Genomic DNA, 20,926 nt, shown 5'->3' with positions numbered 1-20,926 from the left:
TGGCACCAAAAAAAAATCAATGTTTATCATTGTCTTTCTATACTTGCTTTTAAATTAAGAAATTGAGTAATATATAGTACTAAAATTTGAATTATAATCTACAGCTTGATATCAAAGTTATTGACATAAATTCATGAAATAGTAGTTCAATAAAACATTGAATGCAAGCCAACAAACGAGATGACATGGCCTTTCACCTGTGACACATCTTGAAAGGGTTAAGAAGAATATTTGTCAATCTAAATGACATATTCTGTGTTCTTTACTGTGAAAAACACATAGGTTTTTATCAAGAATTGAAAACTGCTTGAAACTGATAAAGTCAACTGCATTAAACAACATATAAGGATGTATGTTTTCTTAAAGAAGCAGCTGCTGAACTTTGTCTCAGTCCATCTAAAACCCATCCAAGACCATCTGACACTTCCCAGGATACTGTCTTGTACCATAAGATACACCATAAGTCTTGCACAGGACTGTCAGACACACTTTAAGTCCCACCCAACACCATCTGACAGACATAAGAATGATAAAAAACAACAAAGATGTATATATGTAAAGTAATTCGAAAAGTAAACTAATAGTAAGCCTGCCATCAATGTAGTCATTCAAAAAATGTACTTACTCAACAAATGAATGAACAACACATATGGAAAAATAACAATTATTTGATATCTGTTACATATTTTTTAACACCTAAAGTACCAAATTTTGAAATAGGAATAGAGTTGAAAGAGACATTGCTCTTTCTTGTTGTTTATTATTATTCATTTTTTCAATCACATTTCAAGTAGAATAAATATATATAATATTTGCAATATGTTATTAATAAAGACAATCTTAACAACTCCCACTTGGAGCTGCTGGTGTAAACAAATAAAGAGGGATGGAAATGAGACTTCTACTGCACAGGAGTTTCATCCATTCTGGTTCGTAGTAGCTGCAGGCTATTGTACAAATTGCACTTTTGTAGCAGAAAAGACAAACACATTTGTTTTATACAATCTAGGTATATAAATTTACTCAAACAGTAATCAGGATAAAATATCCAACACAAATATCTAACAAGAACAATCAACGGTTTTACTACAAAGTATAAGTGCTTTAAAATAATTCATTTACTTGGTCAATTAGTATTAGGCATAGCAACAATCAATTCATAGGCTGAATAATTCAAAGACAATCATCAAAACAAATTAGCCTTATACAGAAATGAGTAAATTAAAACCTTGTCTTTCTGATGGTTATAGATAATCCAAGAGCAAACATCAGAGTGAGATACCAACATTTTGTGAAAGATAAAATGTGATAATTAATTTATGAAATGATGTGTAATTTATATTAAACTCAGGATACAGAAGTGGTAAGAGAATCAAAAATGGGAAATGTGTGTCAAATGATACAGACAGGTGAGAATTTATGAATTCCCTTTTGAAATTAAAAAATTAAACCTCATACTTATATAAAATTAAAATTTGAATTATAGGCTATATGTTTTCATGACAAGTTTAATGATATACATTAACAATAAAGTTGTTTAGTTAAATTTTGAATGTAACTCTGTAAAAAGCTCATGGCATGGACTTTGACTACCCAAATCCATAGGATTATGTTAATATTGATTATGTCTAATTATGGAAAAAGACTGAAATTTTATGCATGCTAGTTGCTTTCAAATTGTTAGTGTGGACTAATTTCAGGTTTGTTCACATCAAGAACTCATCTTACATTCTTGATAAGAGACAAGTTGTTTGTAAAATGTGTAAAGCTCAAATCAAATATTTAGAAAATACGGCTAATTTAAGTTTGCATTTGAAACATCATCATCAGGTTGTCAGCAAATCATTATCTACAGACAGCAGGTTGTGAAGCTTAACTGATCAAAAATTCCTTACCAGTAGCAAGTGGAGCAATAACTGTGATTTTTTAATATACACGTGTATCTTAATTTACTGTATTGAGATATGTATCATATCGTGAAGATCTTGCCAATACCCAGCCTTATCCAACTCCTGACAATTGGCTTATACACAAGAGTCTGTAGCATGTAAAACCAGAAATAGCTCATACAACTATACAATGGGAGTCTTATTTCCATCCTAGAAATAACAATAGTAATAATAATACTGTTTATGTACATTAAAAGTCAGGAACAGTAATGAAATGTGTAACACTGTAAAAAGGAGAACAGTGCTGTTAAATTACTGCCAAGTACTACAAAAACAATGTTACAACAAAGGTCTTCTCAGTGACCAGAGAAGTTACTTTTCAATGTTTTTGCTTTGGCATTTTTTAACTCTTCTTCTGTCTTGGCTTCCTCATGGTCTCAACAGTTTTAAGTATGCATAATTTTCCACCTCTTGACATTATAGCTTTTGGTTTCATTGATGGTTTATTTAAGAACTTCTGCAAAGCTAACTTTTTGTTCCTTTGACATTATTACAGACCACATATTCTGGGAAATGCAAAATCTGGAACAACATGATGCCAATTAATAATTTTCATGTCCATGGTTAGCCCTTCTAATGTCTATGCACTGCAACTATACAACACTACATATTTTCTCAATATGTCTGGTAGAATTAATACCTTCCAATTGGTGAATAGTTTCAGTATAATATCAATAGATTCACAGTTATTGTTTATACAGTCTAGTGGGACTTTCCTCTGTTGGACCAGCTCAAAATTAGTTTTTCAAATGTGACAGTACTTTGTCCAAAATATGTCTTAAAACTCAATATTTCCTTAACATATTTTATTTCTAGTTGCAACATCTTTAAATTGAAATTGAAAAAGTCCTTGCTCACAACATTTTGTCATGTCCAAAAAATGCCATTAAGTACACCTTTAATTTTTTTGTCCTCTGTTCCAACTTTATGTTGCATCTGTCTGATAACATTTTCCTACACATGACAAGTGCATATAACGTTCTTCTGGGACAAAAACACTGTCTGAAGGCTTTCATAATGGCTTATTCCTCACCTGATGAAATTACAAGACTTTTCCCACCCACCTCTGCACCAGCTATATAAATAAGTAGTCTATTTTGAAGATGAAAGAAAAACTAGTGGTAAGAATATGAGATGTCCCATCCCAGCTCAAATTAATAGGAGCCAGCAGGACAGGTTGTTGTTGTAATTCTTTTTTCTGATATTTGAGTTCTTGTACATTAACAGCACTATTTAGCATGACCCAAGGTTGAAAGTTCTGTCCATGCCAATTATACTGAGGTACTCAGCAGTCAAAGAACATATTTTTTGTGAGTTTTGCAGTTGACCTTTGGTATGAACAACTGATGTAAGTTTCTCCTTTTGTCTGTATTATCTCCAAACAAGACAGAGCCAATAGATAAACATGATTGGATTGAAAAGATTTTTATCTGTGTATACCAATTTGAATAATACATAAAAAGTAATATATGACTTTTGAAAAGTGAAGTTCTTATGATAGGTAAAAAAGGATTGTACTGCAAAATTTACAAAACTTAGGAACAAGCAACAAACCTGGAATTTTTTTATAGCTTCTTTGATAACAATTTAGTTCTTGATAATCATTTTGTGTTAAGTCTGTTTTAAAACTCCAACAATATTCTTATACAAGAAGACATAAGGATATTTAAGGTTTGTGAGTACAGTTAGTTGGGAGTTCTGTAACAGTAAAATATTCAGTTTATTTGTGTGTACTATCTAATTTATTATTACTCAAACAACACATACAAAAAACCATTAGTAACTAAATGCAACCTATAATTATTATATAAATTGAGCATGACCAAAAGTATAGCTGGAAAAGTCAAACCTCTGTTGTTCTTTATTATTCCAGGTACCTTTTTAATATTTTTTTTGTCAATTCTACTTTACACTGACCAACCTTTATAAAACATTTGGAATTCTATATTACTGATATCCTATACTGAAATTATGGTCATAATGACTAATTTTATAATTCCCCATCAGTTTTCTCTACTTAATGACACTGTATATACCAACTCACTGCATAAGGTGACCAAACAACTATACCAAATTGGCCTGGGGTCATGATTTGTGCCTTTAATGTGCCAACTTGTATTGCAAAAGGGTTAATTTGAATTTTTATAATGTTTTGTATGGGAACAAGATTAAGCAAAATCTACTATGATGCTGCTATACTTGCAAGTCATATTTGATTTTGCTTTGAAAAGGTGTAGCTGCATGCAAGTGTTAAAGAAATTGCATCTTCAAAGAGAAAAGCTTTAAGACTTGCAGAATGAGTTGAAGCTTTATCGTAATCCACCAAGCAAAATGTTCCTCTGTAGAAATTTAAAAACTAAGTACTAGAAAGATGTCAAAATAGATACTGACAATATTATTCTGTGTTAGCATGGGTGGTGAGAAAGAATAGGTTCTTACAGTGGGACAAAAAACAAAACAAAAAAGACTGCTAACACAAGACATTTTAAGAAGATTCCTGTATTCTCCTTACCAGTGAAGTATTATTCTGAAAAACAAAGCATGGATGACTAATTGCATTTTTGAGGAATGGCAGACATAAATCAGTCTGAAGATGGAACACCAAGGTTGGAACAAGCTATTCTCCCTCGACAATGCACCTTCCCATCTGAAGATAACAATCAACAATGCTAAGTTGATTTTTTTTTTTTTTTTATTAAAAGATCCAAAGTCCAACCTTTGGACCAAGAGATAACATAAGCAATGAAGCTCAAGTACTAGAAGCAAAAGCTACAGAACAATATTGCACAAATGTGAAAGCACAATGAGATGACTGTCTCTCAGTTGCTGAAACAAGTCTCAATCATGGATAAAATCTACTGACTACTGTCATTCTAAAAGTCATGTCAAATCATTTTCATATTTCTGTGTAGATTCAGCTATGAAAAAAGTTGATATTTTACAGGTAAAAATTAGTTAACTGTGGACACATCATGTAGGCCTGAAGTTCACTTTTACAAAAGTTTCCCAATGTAATTCTAAATTTTCTGCAAAAAACAGACTTACGAAGCATGCAGCCGGGTAAGCCTTCTTTCTACCTAACCTTAACATGCTTACAATGACATTGTTGTTAATGTTAACTTTAGATTGTTTAGTTTTACAACTTACAACTAAGTAACGTTGTTATAGGCTAAGTCACTTACAAGTTTTGGCCTATTACAGACAAAATAAAGTGAATATAGATCTTGATTGAGTTTGAGTACTTTCATGGCTGTGTACAGGAATAACTTTGAATGTATCATCACTAAATTGGCTCATAAGTTGTGCATAAAACATGAAAATCTCACAACACCCGCTCGCATACTTCACTTCGGAAAACTTTCAATCAACTATATTTTTAACCCTATCGAGACAGGTACCCCTTCAAACACTTTTCTGTGCAAGTCACTGAGTTACATTCAAAATTTAATTAAACACTTTACTATCAATGTATGTGAATGAAATTAACATTATAATGCATGTGATGATTCAATGTTTTATGTTATCTAAGTTTTAAGTCCTTTATTTCAAAAGAAACCTTTAAAACAATGACTTAAAACTTCAGATGTATTGTCACGTGACCAACAAGTTATGAAATTTCTCTACTTTGGCACTCTGTATCTTCAATAACACAATGCCATTTGTGTAGATGTACCTCTAGATTATAAGACACTTACTTAACCTATCAACACATACATTTCAAAGATCTCTGAATGAATGCTGTTGGAACAAGAAATACATTTTGTCAATCCCTGACAGGTGCCATTCTCACCTTCAACAGATTTGTTTGAGCTTTGTAGCCTACATGTAGAAGATCCATATCCGTGTATATAGTCATTAGAAAGAGTTCATTTTACACTATAATCTAACAATTGTTATTGGCACACAGTTGTCGTCACGGGGTACATGTAACTGACTGTAGTATTGTTGGCTGTTTGTTTGACTATAGCAGTTGCAGTTGTTTCTTACCTAAATATGTTATAGTTTGAGGTACAGTTAAATTGTATTTGGATCTTACTTTTATATTTTAGTTAATTATATATTATTTATGTTTTAAAATGCATAATTGAAAGGTTTAAACATTTTTTAAACATGCGTCAGTTCTGAAGGCTTACAATATTATGCAGTGCATGAAAATTTTGTCAAAGGGATATACATTTCTGCCAGAGACACTGTAATATACCTTGAGGGCACCATTGACTTGTGTCAAGATGAATAATGAATGGTAAAGGACAATAAAAGAAAATAAAACATTAAAAATTAACTATAGATGAAAAGAAAAATACCTGAAATTATGACTACAATCAAAGGAATATCTGTAAAAACATTCTATAAAAAATTAAAAGGTATGTACTTTATCTATTTCCTAATTTTATTCCTTTCACATTGATGATTATAGCTAGAGTTAGTAATATTGTAGAGAAAATGAAAATAAAATATAAACATTTACCTTAAAGAAACTTTTGATATTCATTTAGGAGGTTCTATAGGTTATGCAAATGAAATATGAAAACTATAAGATGTAGAAAAATATTTTTATACTTAAAATGAAAATTACCTTCCACTCGAACTATTCACAGTTTGAGCACAAATAACTACTTTAGATAAATAACACTTTTATTACAAAAATATTATTACAATAATGTCATTTTTTGTGTGCAAGATACTTATAAACTTTAACAAAATCTTATGAGGTTTTATGAAGAATGCTCAGAGTTACCATATATTTTGGCATAAATATCAGCTCGTTGTGAAAGGTTTAACATGTACATTCTGGTCTACAATATTTCTGAAGTTGCATATCTGTAAATGTTCGTCTGAATGTTTCAAAGCAGGCATACATTTGTAGTAGCTGTTCGTCCAATATTGAAATTAAGAAGTCTGATTTTTATATTTTTACGAATTTAATTTCTTTCCATTGACAGAAATCTGTCCATAGATGGACTCTGCCTTCCCTGTGAATGGTGATTATGATGATGCAGTTGGTCAAGATGGACACAGAATAAGTTCAATGAGTAACACTGTCTGATGCTCTGGGATATGTAGCTAAGCTTAAAGGATTTGCCCCACAGCCTGGAAATGCTTCTACACTGAACTGTATAATGTTGAAATGTATGGTGTTGTTCAACCATGTGAAAACACCTGTTTGTAATATTCTTATAAAGACCACTTTTAACTACTTTTATGCAATCCAGGATCCTTTTGTTAAGTAACATATACATCACATAAGTTTTTCCAATGGAGTGTTAATCATATTTTATAAGAATAACTTGCAGATGTTAATTCAGTGGCATGTCACAAAAGATGCAAGCTGTGGTATCATGAGTGACATGTTTCACACCTGTATATTTGGTTTGCAGCAAATTATTGACCATTTGATAGTTCAATGATATCAAGACAGAATTACGACTAGGGGAATACATGTTAAATCTCTATCCAAGGAAGGATATTCATATAGTGACACGGCAACAAGATGCAAAACCCAGAGCACACAAATAATAAAGATGAATATCTATAGCATGGTAAATAGCATCAGCAAGAGAAGATCAACACATCCTTGTTAAACAAGCTAAATACCAGTCCCCCACACAAAGGCCTGTTGTTACCACTAGAAATCTTTGGAGACTGGTCACACAAGAACCCCTTTTTCTTCAGAAAGTGACTGTGAGCAAATTAAACATACCTTATCAACAATACATAAGGTATTCCACAAAAAATTTGCTCTTGTACAGAAGCATGAACACAAGTGCAGAAGATGCTCTTCAGACACACTGGTGAGAAAAAAAACTACAGAATGTTACACCCAATATATTTTGCAAGAGATGGAAGTTTGTTTCAACCACGGATAAAGCTTGGTTGTACTTAAATGTCTGCAATAAGAAATTTGGCAATTTGCTACCAACCTTGAGGTGATATGGACTTTCCAACATGTTAGAGAGAATGTAAAGAAAGTATTTTAAAGTTTTGTGGTTACAGCAGATTTAATATACATACAGTGGGAAATTACACTTTACAAAGTGCACAGTAAAACAAAGGTAAACTCTAGTTACTATTATAATAATGTACTGACACCAATTATGATAGAGCTATATCAGGAAAAAGAAAAAATCATTAAGATATACTTCTAAATACACAGCAGTATTTCAATAAACCATTGGGAAAAAAGCCTAGTATTCATACAACCCCTTCTTGAACACAGTATCTGTGAAGTTACACAAATACTAACCTATATACTTCTATACATTTGATTTGTTTACTTCTTGAAACCAACATCCTAGCGAGTGGAGGAATTGAGAAAAGTTTGTCAAGATGTGTGTACTAAAACTGAGGCCCCTATCCTTCACAGAAGTTTCTTAGATTGGATGTTGCAATGTGAGGTAATAGTGAATAATTAAGGTCATTAGAGTGTACAAGACGGACAACTAGAAGAAGCAGTTTCAAGAGCAGAATGGAACCTGGAACATCATTCTTAAAGAAATACAATTACCTCCATGTAAATAAGCATGCAATAATAAAATGTGTAAAATCCCTTCAATGGCTACCTTCAGATGTGGAAAGAAAACATTAAGGGTTAGGTTTCTTTAGAATTATCAGTAAAAAAATTTGATGTTTAGCATATTATTCATACCTTATGACAATCATGACATGACTAGTCATTTCTTTACTGACTAATTCTTTCTTGATTAACAAGTTATGTTTAAATTGTCTCCGAGTTTAATATTTTAATGCCGTCACTTTACATGGGTGAATTATCTAATGCCCTTACAGGAAACATAAAATATAAACAATAAGAAATTATTTTAACATCATAAGTTCCTGTGGTAGGATGATTTTTCCTCTCTTTAAAATCTGAAGCCACTTAGCTATTCATTTCTTTTGAGCATGAAAAATATCATTATATCAGCCTTCCTCAGAAGCTTAGTATAATCAACAAACTTAGATATATTTCATTCTTCAATAATTGATCCAAATCCATGACTTAAATGATGGTCTCACAAAAACTTTAAAGGATCCCACTATCACATAATTCCAATCATAAAATGCCCATTACCTTTATTTACCCTCTATTACCAATCCAATTGTCAACATACTTCCCCATTTTTCCACCAATTCGATATGCATAAAATAATTTTTTTCAAAACCATGCTCAATGTAATTTAATAAATGCCAATTTCCAAAATACCTTTTTAAACTATCACTTTCAATAAACTTAAGTACCTATTGTAGTTTCACAGGATCACTTCAGATTTTCTAACAATCACAAATTTTCCATTTTGATAGACAGTAATTAAAACCTCACCATCTCCTTACTAAGTTTAAAACTTTTTGGTTTTAAAGTAAATTTTATGAGTACCAACAGATTTTTAAACTTTCAGTAATTTATACAAGCTTTTCCAAAAACAAAATGTTAAGAAAATACTCCCAACATTTAATGAAATTGTTCAGCTTTAGTATTTTCTTTATTCTCCCACTATTATCGTTTTTAAATATAGGAAGAAATTCTCAACTTGATCAGTCTTATTTATTAAAATAAGTTATTAGATATTACACAATTTTTATATTTTTACTTATAACTGTCATAACAAGAGACAGGAGGGCACTCATATAGTACTCTAGCCATTCATATCATATATAACAGTTCAACATGTAATGTAGTTAACCTTATTATCTGTGACTACAAGCAGGTTAGTGTATTAGTACAAGTTATGGGAATCCTTATGATAATACATTATATCATGATATTTAAGGTCAATAGGGAGTTCTTGATTCATCAAAGCTGTCCCATCCACTAATCTAAAATTGAAAAAATAATAATAATAAATAAAAAATACCCCCAAAACTAGCCTTTTAATATAATTTCAATATCTATCAACATTTTTCCTAAATTCCCTTAAATTTACTGCATCCACCACACATGAATGCAACCCATTCCAAAGTCAACCATCCTTATTAGAAAAATAAATGTCTTAGCTGAAGATCACTCTTACACTGTTAAAATTTATATGCATCCCTAGTCCTACTGTTCTCACCATTAAGTACGAAAAAAGATAATGCATCAACACTATCCTCACTAACTCTTCTTTTTTTGCAAGAAAACAATTTCAGAGATCTTAACTTGTCCTTGTATGACAACCTTTCCATCCATCCCAGGTATCATCCTAATAGCCTTCCTTTGAACCTTTCCAACAATTTAATGTCTTAAGGTAATGAGCCTAAGACTAAGAGAAATACTCCAAATAATGCATAACCATTGACCTATACAATGAAAGTACAACCTCTTCAGACATATATTTAATCTAACCTATATAAAAGCCATTGTGTGTATCACATCCAGTTTGATATCTTGAAATAGGAGAAGTCATAAAAGCCAAGATGAATTTATCCAGATAGAATAGTTTGATTACTGTCTGCCCATTACGATTTTAGTGACAGGGGGTGCAAATGAGCCATGAAGGGAGGAGGGTGCCTTGAAACCTTATAAATGTAGTGAGTGTTGGTATAATAAGCCTAAAGTAAAGATGCAGTGTGGGATCACATAGCCTAGAGCCAACTGCATAAAATTTATCATGAAAGTAAAAATATTGATTCAATTTAAACTTAAATCCTTTCTGAATTAAGCTATTTTCTATTATATCACAAACATTTTAAATAAATAACAAACCTCTTTAATCAACAGAGACAAAATTAAGCAATCAAATAATATTTTTCCAGTTTTGTTGTCTATACATTTCTTTTTATACTTTCAGTATGTAGACTAACAACAATATTAGGTTATACTTTTGTTGCTAAGCAATATCACATAAACGACATTGTTGAAACACAATGTTACCAAAATGCACTGGCTTTGCTATATATTAGAAGTTGTTAACATAACTGATTTTAACCCATAATTATTCTAGGAATATGCCACAAATTCATTTCCTGAATGATCTTAATTTTGATTGGCTCACAAAGGAATTTACTGATGTCTGACTGCCTAGACTGCACTTTTCTGCCTCTTTGTTGGTCAAGCTTGATTTTGCAAAGTTTATTTATTTCAGTTAGCTGTGAAATGTGAGGTTAGGGTATACTATGGGGTGGGGTACTTACCCCATCATTTTTGATAGGATATATGTTAGTAATTGTATAAATACAACCTAAAGTCCTATTTACCCTACCACTAGCAATGGCATAGACTAAAAGACTGATTAACCAAAACACCAAGATTCTTTACTTCCTCCATAAAATAATCAATCCTTTTGTAAAGTAGCAGCATGCTCATAATACAGAACACCCAAAATATTAATATTATCAGCAAATTTAAGCAATTCACTGCTTATTCCTTCAACTATTTCATTGTCCTTACTGGTGTAAACCAAAATGAGAAAAGGTTCTAACATTGAGCTCTCAGGTACCCACTTGTGACATTAATCCAGTTTGACAGAACTCCAGTTATAACAACCCTCTGCTTTCTTTCATCCAGCCATTTTTCCTTCCAATGAGCCAATTTCTCCCCCACATGTACAGAGATCATTTTTAACAAGCCTTTTGTATCACGCCTTTTCAAATGTTTTCTGAAAATCCATTTACACACTATTACCCTCATCTATGTTAACTGTAACCATTTCAAGAATGTCAGTGATAATTAAAGCGAGATTTTCCCTTACTGAAACAAAGTTGACTACCCAAGAAATGTTTATGACTTGTTATATGAATTTGCAAAGCATCTTTTATAAGACTAAAAAAATGTTCCCACAAATAGTATAACACTAATAAGCCTACAAAATTATTATTAACTATATATTAGTTACTACTGTATTACTACTAGTTGGAAATAGCAAGAGCCAATGTTAAGGCAGAACGACTTGCCCACTATTCATGCAAGCTAATTCAGAGTTCACAAAGATATGTTAGATTCTTATTTTATGTACAAATACTTTAAAATTTCATGCAAATTAAGTTACACAGATTCTGGATAAAAGACAAGTCTGCAATTATTTTGACACATTCAGTCTTCTCTTTAATTTTCAATACTTCTTTCATAAGTTAATAATATTGTTACTAATTACAGAAAATTATCTTAGGAATAATATACAATCATAAAACTCTGTGAAATTTAGAAAAATGTAGAATTTTTAACAATCTGCAGAATAAAAGAAAAAATGCAGCACCAGACTTCAGAAAGACACTGTATTAGTTAATAGTGTTGAGGTTGTGTCAACAAAAGCAACAAGTTATAATAATATATTTTATAAATAACAGGGTAATATAATTTTATTCTACGTCACAGCTTTTACAGTAAGTAAGCCTTATTTTTAGAATATGTATGATGTTTCAATCACTGGTGCATTCATTCTCAAGTACACAAGAATGATCACACCACTGATGCAAACTTCGTACCTGTTCTAAAAACAAATTATATTTACTGTAAAAATATATACTTAATCAGTAATAAAACTGAAAATGAAACTATTAGGGTAATATATAATGTATTACTTCTTAAAAAATTAATATTATTATACTTTTAATTTTAATATTATTTAATGCTACCAGACTTTTTTTTTTCTTCTTGCTAATCACATGATGATGCTAACAATTGTATTTATTGTTTTGGTTTACCATTTTATTTAAAGTTGAAAATTGAAAACAATGACAAAAATATCATTTCATGGATAGAAATAATGGAATTATTTTGAGATTTTAGATGTAAAAAACACTACAATGTGCAAGGAGAAAAAAACAGTGAATACATGAGTTAAAGCCTTAAGATGGATGTTTGTCATATTCTGATTAATGTACCATTGTAAATATTGTGTCACAGGTCTTAACTGACTGAAACACAATTTGAGTGTCCAGTAAAGGATATTTTCATATGCATTAATTATACCTTTGTAATGCTGTCCGACATTATCCAATAATTTGAAACAAAATAAGTTTTTTGACATAATAACAGAAAACAATTATGATGAGTAATAATGATGTAACTACTTTTTGCAAATAATGTGCAAAATTAATATTATCATTTTCAGTAATAAGTAATACAATACGAATGCAGGTAGTAGTAATATTGCCTGACACTGGTGGTTAATAACGTTTTATTTTGAAAATTGAATGATATGACATCCTGATACATGTGGTAGGCCTAACTCGGTAACGTTTAGTTTCTTACTAGTTCTTAAACAAATCATTTTGGAAATCCAACGTAAAGGGCTGAAAGTGAAACTGAATTTGCCACTTCCGTTTGATACTGTGATAGTGACAACGTTATGCCCAAATTATTGTTTAATATTCTTAATCTTAATATTATACATTACTGTTTACAAGTTACAGTGAATGAGTTATGTAATTGCGAAATGTGCACACGTTTTAAGAGTTAAGTGTTTTTCTCTTTCAATTTCATTCAATATCGGCTATGATTATGAAAGCGTTTTCAATTGATTAGAAAAAAATACTTATTAATCTTAAGTCAGAAAAACAGAACGACAAATAATAGTATTATTTTTTAAATACTAACTTTCTATAGTGTACAAAAACTCCAAAATTGATCTAAATTCTAAGTGCCAGTCAAGTTATGAACTTGTGATGGTATGATCAACATCACTCACTCACTCACTGTCAATGTGTCGTTAGTAGTAATAGTACAAATCATAGCTTTTAATTAATTGTTTTATAATATTACTATTAGTACCATCTTCTGCAGGAACACCAAAAATTACTGTAATACTATTAGCGAACACTTCAGTGATTACCTCATTTAATAAATCTTCTTTCAGAAAACCACCATGCGCATGGAGATGATTATGACCAAACCTATTTGCCATGTTGGATAAACTACATGTACTCTTTACAAAAGCTAACTCTGCTATTAAACTTAAAGCTCACTATACAGCGTCATATTACTACTAATAGTAGAACAGATGACGATTAACCAACACCTAGTTTTTGTGTCCCGTTACCGCCTATTGGAATAAAATATATATTTCAAAATATAATCAATATATATTAATTTACAGATACATAAAACAACTTTTAATTCACTTTAAGATTATCAATAATAAGTTCTGCAGTATTAAAAAACAACACACACTTGCAGCGATTACTATAAAGTGTACAGACTATAACCAAACATATTTAACACAAATAAATACATAGCATAGCATAGACGCAAACAAGGAAATATGCATATTAATAATAACTAAATAACAATAACATATTGAAGATTAGGATAATTTGAGTAACTTGAGCAAAATAACCGAAAATAAAATGTTTCTTTTAAAAATCTTGAGTTTCAAATAAATGTCATTTTCTATGTGGATGAAAAGCGTAAAGTGATATATTACTAAACGAAAAAAGTTTAACTTAGACCCGTAGAAGGACAATAAATTTTCTAGTTAAGTGGGAAATGGTGAAGTTTATTTAAACTAACAAAAAAAACAACAAAAAACAAGAAAGATGTTTGTTAGACGAAACGAGACTATGAAAGTTTTTTTTTAACTCAAACATTAAATTTGACTGGGAGGTAGCTTTTGATGTCAGTATATGAAAACTGGATAAAAAGTCATGGTTCACCGCAAAATCGCGCTCCACGCTTTACAGTCGTGGGTGCAAGTCCTACTATTTTATAGGAGAAGTTCAAGCGTAGATAACTCTTGTGTAGTATTACACAAATTTACAAAACACATATATAAACAAACAACGTAAGCAATCAAAAATAGAGTGAATGATCATACTAGCCCTTCAAAAGATTCTAATGAGAACTCCATCATACAGAAAATAATGCTAATTATCTTACCAAATGAGTCGTGATATTAAACGGAATAATGTAACTTAACACAAAGTGAAATACAAAATATTTATTACAAAACTAAACCAACCAGTGTGTGTGTGCTTGCTTTATGGTACACTGGACTGTTTTTTCCCCTTCCGGAATCTTCTATATTCAACTGCTCAAGCTGATGAATCCATGCACCAGATTGTTGAAATCGAATGTTCCGTAGTTTACAAGAAACACAGTATTTACCCAGAGTGTCTAGTGCTAATGCTACCCTCGTGAATATTCATTGTCACTATAATATATGAGAGGTAATAATCTGAGTAGAATAGCATTATAGTTCTGCGTATGCAATACTATGTTTTCTTTGGTTAATTGGTACAGATTTTCGCCAACTTTCAACAAATCATTCTGAGAGCTCTCTCAACATTCAGTAAAAGTACCGTCTTTTGTACACACATATTTATCATTTTTTATTGTTTTGTAGTTCTTGTAACAAAAAACAACCACCACCTTGCAATTAGTATTGGTTCTGTACAATTGCCACTGAAGGGGATTTCAGAACATGCAATGTTTAAAAGACTTCACATCCAAAGCCGTCTAACATCTTGGATTAACCAATCAAAGCTTATTGAAAAGGCCCACGACAACCATCACAGAAGAACGAAAGAAATTTGGTGAATAGAAACACCCAAAATAAATAAGTAAATAAATAAATGAAAGAAATGAACGGGCAGTAAAAATGCAATGCATGGAACTGAACATCATATGATGCTCCAATAACACAGGATACTTGTGAAAAAAATTAGCAGGCCTAGGTATATAAAACCCAAGACAGATAAAATGAAGCTTGGAAAGTTTCAAAACACAACCTTCTTGGAAATCCAATTCCACCATAACAAGAATAATCCAGTTGATAGTCACATAAAAGTGGAAGTCCAAGTACAGGAAAATTTGCTTTCAATACATCCTTGGATAAAAACGCAGAAGGACAACACAAGCTCAAGTTAAAATTACAATCCTAGTGGACAAAATAGAAAGATATACTAACTGCAATATTATATATATATCCATCTTGATCATTCACTGGTCTTGACAAAAATAATATAATTAAAAACTGAGATCGCCTTTAACTCAGACAAATTTGTTACCAGATCCTAATTCATTGCCTGTTTTTTGGGTGGAATTGCTGACGTACAAAAATGAAGTTTTGGGTGAGCTGTCCATTATAGACTTTACAGCCTTTTTTTTTTTTCAAGAGTATAAATATTTTCTGATTCAACTAAATCATGCAAGAAAAACTCGCACTAAAAAACAACTGATCCTGTGTAGAGATGGATGGCACTCTGGAAAAGAGAATGTCAACTGGATATGTTGAATGGCTAGTTAATCAAAAAGAAAACAGCTAATAATCAATTAAAACCTTAATTTATCTGGAGAAACAAATTTCTGAAGAAAAAGAGAAAACAAAATATGGGAAAGTACTAAAAATTTGCATGAGGGATTAAAAATATTTTGAAAATAGGTATTCTTGGATGAATAATAAAATATCAGGAAAACAACAAGGACAAACAATGAGGACGATATATGAAGAAATGCCTGTTTTGAATAATCCTTGTGGTGATGCAGGATCACCCTTCATACAATAATTAAGCAACCCTAGGACAGAGTCACAGATAATAGCTTGAGGCAGGAAGAGAACAGAATATTTAAATGTCAAGTAACACAAAAGAAGCTCTAAAGCAAATACAATTGCTAAGTTATCCACATGTCAAATTAATGACAAGCATGGCAATAAATCAAAATAATGCCTTTCTTACAACATTCCTGTTACGTCTATAAATTCTCAAGATGTAAGATCTACACAACAGAGGCAATGTCTGTCACAAAACAAATAAATACCAAACCCTAACATGTAGAAAACCTTAAGGGAGAGACAAAATAAACTATCATTACGTGGACTGAACTACACAGTTATTTTCACCAAACAGTTTGAAAGACCCACCCAATGAAATAATACGATACAACACTTATATCAGAAGTGGGATTATTTTGATGAAAACAAAATATAACTTTGCTAAAAAAAACATGACAACCAGATCCAGAAATGAAATCGAAGTTCTGCCTGGAAATAACGAAACAGTTTAAAGACGGAAAAGAAGAAAGAGATAAAAAATTAGAAGTACAAGACTAATATTTAAAGAAGAATTAAGAACAAAAATAAATCTGATTAATGATGTTCGATGTACAAAACTGTTTAGCGTAGGTATTATTAATTTATTTATTTTGTGACTTAATATTTCATTATTGTTTAGTTGTTTTTCATAACAAGAGAGTAAAATGCAATTATTTTAAAGGCGATAGTTATGACGAGTTTGGTTACGTAACTTGGTAAAAGTCTTGCATCGAGTTTGCAATTCCTTGGTACCGAGGCTATAAAAAGTTCTAGCGGTCTCAGTGATGAACATATAAATAGCAGTGACCAAACGAGCAGGAGTGGAAAAAAAAAGTAGTCAAGCGAAAGAGAAATTCAGTTAGAGAAGATTTAGAAAACGTGAATTTAGCCATTTTAGGAATGAATAGTCTTGACGGTTGATATGTTAAAGTGAGATTAACAGTTTGATAGAGATAAGTAGAATATTTTATTTTATCAAAAGGTGTTCTAAATTAATCGAACCTACCTGGATAAAAGTAGAGAAAAATAGTTCGGCTTGTCAACTGGATTCTAAAGCAATTGAATTAGCCTAAGAGGCCTTTTGACAAGAAGAGAACTGCATAGTGTTTAAGATACAACTGTGATCTCCATAGTGTAAAGAATTTTTGTACATATACTTATCTTGTTTTGAATATATTATTTCAAAACAAGTGGAGTGCATGCTATCCGCTTATCATTCGAATTTATCTACAACAATCACAGACACCTATTATACAAGAATCCTTAACAACCCCCCTCCCCTCATATATATACACACACACTTAAAAATTCTGACAAAAAACAAGATCCACAAAGCTAATGGGGAAATTTAGAGAGATTACAAAGCAAGTTTGACGAAGTGGAGGAGGACATCAATATAGTACAGAAAAGTTGTAATGACAAAATTTAAGAACCACAAAAAGTTCACTGAGGTAGAAAAGAACATTAGTGACAAAATAAAGTAGCTAGAAACTGAATTGGTAAATACAAAGACTAAACCAGCAAACCTCTCACTGCATCTGTATAATAATTCCAACCTGAGACACCATCTACTACAAAATATGGAATAAGAGAAGTTATTTGGTCTACACCTATTACCACTACTACTGTGCCATCTGTCACTACAGGACCTTCCTGAATTACCCTAGTCTTGTCACTACCAAATCCAGTTCCAGAATTTATCTGGTGAACTCAACATGATTATAAAAAGAAATATATAGTTAAAACCACATAGGTGAATAATATATAGAAATTAAAGAGTAGATTAAACAATCACTAAGTTTTTGTATATTTTTATTTAAAGAAGGATGACGTTTTGAGCTAGCACTCTTCGTCAGATCGTACAGCTTACAACAAAGGCACATATGCAGAATTCAAAGCAATTACGTGCGTAGTATTTGGAATGTTGAGCATGAAATTTCTGTTCAAAATTACATTTTTACATAAATATTACAAGACATGAAAAGATAAAACAGACTGCAATTAAAATATAAAAAAAAATTTTAAAATGAAAATCTATAGGAAAAAAAAGCATTCATTTAAATCAGATGGCTGTAGGGTCCCCAGATTGTAGGTTAATCTACTTTCCAGTCGTTCTCTTTTGTGAATGTCTGTTCGGAGCACTAACAAGTCCAAGAATCGAAAAGTCCTCAACTGTATGTTGTTGATGGCGAAATGTTTGCCTATAGATGTATCCTGGTTCTGCAGTATAACATGGTTTCGATGTTCTTGTGTTTTTCTTAGTATTAATATTTTAGGCATTAGTTTTTATTTGTACTCTATAATAAGCAGACCTGTTTACTTTATGAAGCTAGTTTGGATAAAATAACTTAAGATTTTCAAATTATAAATTTTCTGTGTAATGAAGAAATTACTGTAATAAATAATTCTGTAATAAAAATCTAAAACATGTAAATAAAAATAAGTTTATTTTTAGCTGCAAATGAGCTTATACATACTGCTGAAAGTAGTAATAAAAGCTTAAAATCATTGTACAGAATGAATAAATTTACAAAAGATGAGTACAAATTGTTCATTATAATACCAATTGTACTCATTCTGCTACTTTCACTCGGTAATATTAAATTCTGCACACAAATATAAACAATATGAACAGTTAGTTTAATATGAGAAAGGCTATCAAAAGTAGTACAAAAACATAGTTCAGATCAGAAGCTAATGTACAATGCATGGATATTTGAGCCACTTTTTTTTGCATGGTGGGTCAAGGCAGCCCAAATTATCTTACATTAACTCATAAACACTGTTATGAATGTAATTACAATACCTCAACTACCCGTGAAGTGAATCTTGCTTTTTGTTTTTTTGATAACACTTTTCTTCACACAACATAAACAGTTTCAGTCAAAAACTCATTTTCTCATGGAAATAAGATAAAGCACAATGTACTAAAATCTATAAATAGCCTACTCATCAGTTTCACTGGGTTTATTAATTCAGCTTCACCTATGGAAGAACTTAAATCCACTTAAGTAAATTCAATCGTATTTACAACATGATACAGTGTAAACAATGGAGCTTTTATGTAGAAGTATTTTACATTTCCTCGTGCTGCATATAAAAACATGTTAAGAAAAATGAGATTGCAATTTAGAAGCATATTATCTATTAACACATCATAGTTTATTTGTAATAACTGTGAATTTGAGTATCTTGGCACATAGAAGAAACCTGGGTAGCTTTGATAAATGCATGATTGAGGCTTTTCTTTTCCAATCAACTTCTCTTTAGTTTAATCACAGAGTTTTTATGATAAAATGTAACTACTATCACAACCAGTGAGTGTACTTTAATAAACGGCTATACTTGTCTGTGTACACCAACTCCACAAGAGACCAGATCATATGACCACATTAAACTGAGACCAATTTACGAGGAGTCATACACTGATAGACATATCATAACACATACAGTGAAGTTTCACTTCCATATAAACAAAGTATGAAGGTCACACCTCCACACCATACTCTGGATCAATCGTGTATTCAAATCGCTCCTGTGAGTTAGTCTTAGCTTCTTCACTGTTTTGTTTGTTTGGTCCAGTAACAGATATAGTGTCATGAGGAGCACAGATATTCTGGGATGTCACACTTCCAGCACTTTCACTTGAAGGTAGAGATGGGATGATGGTATTAACTTGTGTAAAGAAGGCCATTTTGTCCCTGCAAGAATGAAAAGTGTAATTATGAGACCAAGTTTTATTTTTAACTAACACACATAAAAATCTACCACTAGAGAAAACCTTATTAGTCTTCTAGATACAGGTAGGTAAGTGTCATGATCCTTTTTTTTACAGTTATATTCAAAATTTAATTATCAATATATGTCAGTAAAGTTGGCATCAAAATGTAGTTTATAATTAAGATCTTAACATTATACAAGTTTTAATTTTTAATTTCAAAAGGAAATATATAAATAATAAATTCTCAACCTTTACTTTTATGTATCACATGACATTTCTTTTCTCTAAATGGCCCAAATTTAGAATTTCTTTCCACTCCTATATTATTTTCTAAGATTCCGAGGATTTGCACACTTAAACGTTATATAGTTTAAAGCTAAAATTAAAATTTATAGTCTATTCTTCTTGCATTAATGAGTTATGTGGCATAAACGTAAACTCGCATGTCATTACCCTCTTAGCACATGCTGTCTTAAAAAAAAGAAAAAAAAGAAGGATTATTCATAGTCAACAGAAGGAAAATATATTAATTTAATGTATTTTTTCTACTAGGTTAGCTCATTTTCATGATCACTTTTGAGTTATCCTGCATCCATTTCATAGTTTGCTATTGCAGAGATTGCCTTGAACAAGTAAGGAAATTTTATTAACTTAGAAAACCATTTAAATTCTAGTAGTTTAAGTACATTGTTTTTGTTGCATGATAACATTTTGTGTTCTAAATTGCACATGTAAAATAAATAAGGCACCAAAAACACCTCTGCAAAAAATATGGTTTACTTTAATTGTGACTTTGAGAGAAAAAAGTACAA

At 31.1% G+C, this 20,926-nt stretch overlaps 2 protein-coding genes across 3 annotated transcripts in view; both read right to left on the bottom strand.

Moving 5' to 3' along the window:
- Positions 1-13,847, bottom strand: part of LOC106459823 (RING finger protein 121-like) — a 67,921-nt gene extending 54,074 nt beyond the window's left edge. The window contains exon 1 of one of the 2 annotated variants that reach the window (XM_013919490.2): positions 13,697-13,847. In XM_013919490.2, the coding sequence (XP_013774944.1) occupies positions 13,697-13,768 (72 nt within the window). In that variant the 5' untranslated portion in view covers positions 13,769-13,847. The remainder of the gene's footprint in view (positions 1-13,696) is intronic. The other variant, XM_022386523.1, reaches the window with a different exon arrangement.
- A 4,976-nt stretch (positions 13,848-18,823) lies between these two features.
- The window catches only part of LOC106459733 (protein kibra-like), a 39,581-nt gene continuing 37,478 nt past the window's right edge, over positions 18,824-20,926 (bottom strand). The window contains exon 22 of the mRNA XM_022386516.1: positions 18,824-20,094. Coding sequence (XP_022242224.1) covers positions 19,881-20,094 — 214 coding nt within the window. The 3' untranslated portion in view covers positions 18,824-19,880. The remainder of the gene's footprint in view (positions 20,095-20,926) is intronic.

Source organism: Limulus polyphemus, unplaced genomic scaffold (genome assembly GCF_000517525.1).
Source record: "Limulus polyphemus unplaced genomic scaffold, Limulus_polyphemus-2.1.2 Scaffold30, whole genome shotgun sequence".
NCBI classification, from domain to species: Eukaryota; Metazoa; Arthropoda; class Merostomata; order Xiphosura; family Limulidae; genus Limulus; species Limulus polyphemus.
Note: the sequence above shows the minus strand (reverse complement) of the source record. Positions and strands in the feature narration are given on the sequence as shown.